A 7,010-nucleotide genomic window follows, 5' to 3' on the forward strand; every position below is an offset into this window, starting at 1 on the left:
TCTTTGTGACATTGTCGGCCGGTGGGCGTGGAGCGTGCGTGTGTGCGTGCCCACACGACGCAGTCTTTTCTGAATTAATCTTCCGCAGCTGCCACGAGACACGCGTACGGCGCTTGCATCACAGACGCTGCTCATTGCAGGGGGGGGTGGGGGCTGGGTAAGTGGGGGGGTGGGGGGGGGTGTTGGGATCGAGGCGGGGAGCGGTGCAACCCCGTGTTGCATTCGTGGCAGAAAGGTTGCGTGGATCGGCTTAAGAGCCGTCACTCAGCGAGCGCGTGTAAGCGTGTAATTTGCCGTTCCCGAAGTGGCAGGAGGGGGGACTGCTCCACTTCTACGCTTGGCATTCGGAGATAGCTTCCATTTCCCCCCCCCCCCGCCGCCTCACCCCCCCTCCTCCCGTCGCTCCGTGCACTTGACTCCTCTGCCCCCGCACGGTAGCGAGGGATTTGCCGACACGGTTCCAGTTGAGTTGGGAGGGGGGGGGGGATCGCGTAGGCCAAAGTGCGGTGGCATGCGAAGACCACGTGGCTGCTACGCGCGCCGCGGTGGCGCTGGTTTGCGCGACGCTGCTGAGCGGTGTCCCCGTTGGCCCACCGGCACCAACGAGGGGGCACGTGCGATCGGAACCCAGCTGCTGGATCGCTCGCTCCATCGCTCACTCGCTCGAAAACCTCGCCTCTGCACAGAGCCCCAGCGAGGATTATGTTTTGTTTTAAGCAAGAATTTGCTTAAAACGCCGCAACGCCCTCCGTTCCGCGTGTTTCGTGCCGCGATCCGGTCACCGCTGCACCTGCTTCTCTTAGCGAATGCCAAACAGAGCCAAGTTTAAAGGCCGAAGTGGGGGAGGAGGGGGGGGCTAACCAAATAAAACCACAAGAATATCTGAAATGTTTCACCCGTTGCCAACGCGACATTGATCCACGGAAGAGTCGCGGTTTAAATATCTCCTCCTGTGAAGATAAAACTGCCGATTCACCTCAAAAACCCCGTCTAATCTCCGCTCGCGCCGAACGCCAACTCTCATGCACCACAACACCGTTTGCCTTTCATGGCCAACTCCCACAATGCACCATATGTGGTAACCTATTTGCAGTGCCTGCGCTCCCCTAATGCACCCTGATGTAGTTGTTGTTCCGGCTCCCACAGTGCGTCATATTACGTGCTAACGTAACGATAGTGCAGGCTGCCAACGTGTACCGCGCATGCCATGCTGCACCTTATAAATGTGCAGCGGTTACTGCCACGGTGACATTTCTCGAGCGTGCTACGGTGGCGCTCTTGAGCTCGACGTTCCATCGTTTAGGATTCAAACTCGTTCCTCTGGGACATACAGCCTCGTGGAACGTAGCTGCACGATCAGAGCTGTGTGTAGCGTTTTGTTGGGATCTTCATTTGGTCAGCCACGTTGTCTGGACACACTGTGGGTGTGTGTGTGAGATCAGCAGCTACGGTGTACCAGCGTTAGATCCTAAACTTTGCTCCCTGCTGGGCTGGTTATCGGCCAGCCTATTAAAGCCGCCTGTCAACTGTCATTTCTTCTCCTTGGGCGCAGGCCAACAGCCAATCATCCCCACTCACAACCTCTCCTGTAACGACCGCTGCTGCCACAAACTTCACGATTGTCACCCGCATGTGGGCCCTGGCACAAACCTCGACGGTTTTAGTCGTTTTCAGGTCGCCGCTTGCAAAAGAGGCTATTGCGTCTTGTGTTTCAATGGGCCGGTATTTCATCAAATAAAGGATACTTACAAGAGCGGTCTGTCAAGGGTGCCAAGCCAGGCGCCTGATAAGCGTTGATTGCGGAATGTTGTCACGCTTCGAGCTCGTAACTCTATATTCCTCTCTCGCTCCGAAGTGGCGTTATCAGGGAGAAATCTTAAGACACCTCCGCAGGGCCAAGCCAACCCTGTAGGCTGCAGTGAAACGGCCCTAATGATATTTGTTTACTCGCTTTGAGCAGTAAACAACCTCTGCAACTGTGTTTTTTTATTTATTTAACATGTAAACGCACCAGGCAGGCAGGCACGCAGCGGCAGGTGAGCAGTGATGTGGGTCAGTGGGGGTTAGCGGGGCCTGGCAGGGGTCCCCGCGCGAGCCAGGGTCCAGCGCAACCCCGCGGGCTACGAGAAGGGCACCTGGACGCGTGCCTCGCCTCCCGCCGCCCGCAATTAGCTCTGTCAGGTGCTGCCCTCCCGACTCCCCACCCCAATCTCCCCACCGCGATCTCCCCACCCCCATCTCCCCACCCCCATCTCCCCACCCCCATCTCCCCACCCCCATCTCCCTACCCCCATCTCCCCCCCCCCTCCTCCTCGCCTTGGGGCTCTCTGACAATCAGCTGCCATTGAACTGTCGCGCGGAAGACTGTTAGGCATGGAGTTTGAAGGGCCTCGCTTTTGCGGCACCATCGCCACCATCGTACGCACGGAGATGACTCCCTGCGATCCGTTTGGTCCACGGCGCGAAAGTGGCGCGACGGATAAATAGTGGGAGCATCGTGACGAACATAAACATCTTTCAATAAATCAATGGTCAAATGATGATGATTATGACGATGCCCATGTATGATAAAACATTCCCGCTGTGTACGTATTTTCGCGGTCATGCCATGAAACTCTCCTCCGATGCGCTTTCAGGTCGTGCCGCTCGTCGTACGGCATGCTGTCCGACGTTTCCCATCTCGAGAGAATCCCGCGGCGCGAAACGTTTCGCGCCGCGCCCAACAACGCGCGGTGCAGCCCAAAAACGGCGGCGGAGAGATCGCGACGGTTGTTTGCCGTTGAGGGCGCTGGCTGACATCACGGGAAGCAGTAAAGGTTCATCCTTGGCACCGAAGTCTCGAGCGAAGGGGTTTAACCTTTAACCGAGACGATCGCTGTGTAGCACGGTCTGCGATTAGGGTCGGGTGGGGGTGAGGACAGAGAGGATGATTTACGGTGGGAGGTGCTGAGTCTCTAGGAAACATTAAACGCGTGAAGACTCCGCAGATTGCAGTCGTACGTTGATCATGATTGTATATATTCCCACCGCTGTGGATTCTGTAGATTCCCACCGCTGTTGCGTCTTTAGATGTACCCCTCTGGATTTTACAGATTCATGAAACTATAGATTGTCTACGTGTGGATTCTATAATATTCACAACTCCTGTCGAGTCTGCAGATTCATACTATTGTGTATTCTACTCACCTTTATGAATGTACACCATGATCGATTGTCCACCTGCAGCAATCAAATAACGAAAGATAACCAAGGACTCAGACTCCTCGTGACGATTCGTTGCATCTTTGGGAGTGGGGGGGGGGTGTGATTTGTTCCTTACTAGTGGGCACCATGGTGGCGAGATGTTATACCTACCTTGGCTGTTATACAGGAGGTTGTGGGTTCGATCCCGACCCTGACGCCTGTATATTTGGAGTTTGCGTGTCTCTCTCCCCGTGGTCGCGTGAATTTTTCTCCGGGTCCTCCGGTTTTTCCCTTCCCATTTAGAAACGTGCGTTTAGAGTATTTGGCTGCAATAAGTTCCCCCGTTATGATAAACCAATTTGTTGGGCTATCATTTGTGGCCAGGTCGCTTCTGATAAAAAGTTATTAGCTCAGTTGGCCTTACTTGGTAAAATTTAAAAATAGTTTGTAAAATAAATAAATCATTGTTTTACTTGTGCCTGGTTTCCCCAGATTGCAGTTTCCATGTTCCGATCCGTGGCCATCTGTAAGCGTTCTTTCTGTGTGGCCGTATGCACGTGAGCGAGATGTACATTTTATTGGCCCGAGTAAGGGTTGATCGTGATGCGAGGAAAAGGTGAAAATCACGCGGAGAACTTTCTGACTTCCACACTGTATTTCGTTTAAAAAAAAATGTAAACTCCTCCTCCACTCGGGGATGCTCAGGTGACAGAGTCGGCACTACTTGAGCTCCTAGGTTTGAATCCAGGCTGCAGCTACCTCGCACGTGTGAGTGTGTGTGTGCATGCGTGTACGTGAAATTGTTTCTCCTCGCTTTGTCCATGCCGCCCTTCTTAGGTGCTCGCGAACGGAGCCTTGCCCCAATAGTCTTTTTAGGCTACACTGGGGATCTTTGCTTTTTTGCACTTGAATGTGCATATGTCCACGTGTTCACACGTGTGTGTGTGTGTCTTCACTCGTGTGTGTTCTCACCCATGTGCTGCGCGTGTGTTCAACTGGTGTGTGTGTGTGTGTGTGCGTTCAGCCATGTGCGCAGAGCGAGGAAGAGCAGTGCGTCTCGGAGTCTCCGTCGCCACCGCCCGTGGAGCCGGAGGCGGACGACGGGCTGCGCACGACCACCAGCGCGCTCTCCGTGCAGGAGTACTTCGCCAGGAAGATGGCGGACGCCCGGCGCGGCGCTGCGGCGGCGGCGGCTTCGGCGTCGGCCGTGGAGGACGGGCACAGCAGAGCGACGAAGGGCAGGACGAGCCGGGCCGGGAGGAAGAGGGTGACGGCGGATGACGAGCCGGGCGGGGAGGAAGGCGATCCGCGGGCCCTGCAGCCGCCCGAGGGCGAGGACGATGGCCCCGAGTTAGGGGAGGATGCCGCGGTTAGCGTGCGCGAGAAGAAAAAGAGGAAGAAGGACAAGAAGAGACGGAGGAGGGAGGAGGTGGAGGAGGTGGAGAGAGAAAACCCCGTAGAAAACGACGAGGAGAGCGCAGAGCATGACGTGCCGAGCGGAGACGTCGAGCAGCCGAGGAAGAAGAAGAAGAAGGAAAAGAAGCAGAAAAATAAAAATGAATCGAGGGACAGCGATTGACGATTGACGGGAGTCTCGCTCGTCTCTGATAGGGTGAAGAGTTTGGCGTTCTGTGAGAGGTCACGTCAAACCATTGTCCAAATCAACACGGCTCCTAGACCTTACTGCCTCTTGGGATGGGATGGCCTTCACGAGGCATGTAACGAAACGTCGGTCCATTGATTAAACCCGCTTCTTCTGCCCACGCTGCGAACACACATTTAGCGTGCAGTCACATTTAGAGGTTTGTGAAACTTTAATTCAGATAATTTTGCTCACGTAAAAAAACAAAAATGTATGAATGAGACGGGGGGGGGGGACAAAACGGAAACAATGCGAATAAAACGATAAATATGAATATGTTCTTAATTTGAAACGCGACCCCAAAATTGCGAGGGTTCACCGGATCTCCAGCGGGTGGAGTCGCTATGCACCCTGCCCTCGGGGGGGGGGGGGGGGCTGGCGGTTACCGTGACCGTTCTGTTGATGCTGCCGACTCGGCTGACAATTGTGACCTCTGATCTCACTTTTTTAGCCCTTTGACCACAACACCACAGCAGAGAGAAGGTGCAGCATGATGATGGGAGTAACCACCAGTCACCACCAACATCATCATCAGCCATGGTCTCTCCACTGCAGGATGAAGGCCTCTCCACACTGTATCGGTCGTAGCGGTTGTTTGAGTATACTTCAGCACGCCGATCATCGAGTTGGTTGAAGGGGCAGCAGGCCCAGCAAACGTTCAGATTTCACTCGCCACTGCTCGTAGCCGTGGCTGGAAATCAACATGAGGTCACCAAGTCCATAGCACACTGCCGCTACCCACCGCACAACTCATGACATGGTAACGGCGTCGTCGTGTTAGCTTGTCACTATTTATTTGCTTTTGGTAGGATTTGTATTTTGACTTAAACAGCTCACTTTTGCCATCTCACATTGGCGTACCGGTAGTTGAGGTTGGTATCTGACCCCCCCCCCTCTCCCAGGTGGATCATCACTGAATGTCGATCGTGGGAAGCTCTCGAGCTGAGCAAATAACGGACGTGCATTTCTGACATTTTAAATACGCAGGCAGTCGTTGGCGTGATCGCGGAGCGGCTTTTTGTTTGTTACTTGCGTGTCGCATACCAACCATTGAGGACTAACTCGGATGTAAATAACAACTTGTGCCGTCCCCCTCGGGTAGGGGGAGAGTTGGCTCGTAAAATACCGCGATGACGGACCTACCAGTTTGGTGTTCGCCTCGTCCAGTTGACTCATCCCATTAATGAGCCGTATTCGCGATGGTTACCTACGGGGTCGATTGTTATTAAATTTCTTTCACGACGAGGTCACCTACTGCTTTGTGGAACGTGCGCAGCCACGGCTGCGGTGTCTTCGGTGCGCAATGGGCAGCGAAGGTGAGGGGGGGAGAGAGGCGTCCCACCCGTGGGTGTGCGTGTCACTGACCAGAGCAAGGCCACCTCTGAGAATGTTTTCAATAAATCAACTTGTTTCGCGTCAACTCTTGCGTGCAGATTTGTTTTTTGTTTGCTTTTCAGTTGCTCGATTAGACTGGCCTCTTGATGAATCTGAAAGTTGCCGGATTTCACTGTCACTAAAATACTTTTAAGGTCATCGTCATCATCGTCACCTGTTCACTGCTGGATGTGGAGCTCCCCAAGCCGCCGACATTTCTTGTCGATGCATCAATCCACCTTGTGTGTGCACGAGCTGGTGTAATCACTCCGTCTCCGTGGGGGACGTGCCCTGGGCTGTGTTCCCTCTGCCTTGGCTGGCACTCCATCGCTTATCTCGACCACCGATCATCATCAGTGACATATCTTGCTCAAGATCTCCGGTCTTAATAGTTCAACGTGATGTCTATAACTTGTTTATAGTTTCTGTTTCGTTTGTTCCTCACCGTGTTTCTTTATGAATTGATCAGCTTTTAGATTGGTGTTTGTTTAGTATCCACCTCTCCGATTCACATATCGTAGCACGTAATGTTCACTGGTATAGGATGACTCAACCTTGTATCTGCTGTGCTTTTATAAGCATTTAATTCAACGCCACTAAAAGGAAACGTGCGTGCCCCACATCAATGGCCACGCCGCATGTGCGCCTCCGCAGATTTCTAAGTGGCCCGAACTGACAGGGCAGCCATCAATCTCTGGTCGCAAAAACAACAACAACAACATTCTGACAATTTAGGGTCCTCGGGGATTAGGGCGTCCACGCTTACGTGGCTGCTGCTGCAACTGCTGCTGCTGCAACAGGGGCTTGGGGT

General features: G+C 53.7%; 1 protein-coding gene across 1 annotated transcript in view; it reads left to right on the plus strand.

The window, feature by feature from the left end:
- The window catches only part of PINX1 (PIN2 (TERF1) interacting telomerase inhibitor 1), a 65,789-nt gene extending 59,544 nt beyond the window's left edge, over positions 1-6,245 (plus strand). Inside the window, exon 7 of the mRNA XM_078594311.1 lies at positions 4,208-6,245. Coding sequence (XP_078450437.1) covers positions 4,208-4,762 — 555 coding nt within the window. The 3' untranslated portion in view covers positions 4,763-6,245. The remainder of the gene's footprint in view (positions 1-4,207) is intronic.
- The last annotated feature ends 765 nt before the right edge of the window (positions 6,246-7,010 follow it).

The sequence above is a fragment of the Lampetra planeri genome, chromosome 5 (assembly GCF_965212315.1).
Source record: "Lampetra planeri chromosome 5, kcLamPlan1.2.h2, whole genome shotgun sequence".
NCBI lineage: Eukaryota > Metazoa > Chordata > Hyperoartia > Petromyzontiformes > Petromyzontidae > Lampetra > Lampetra planeri.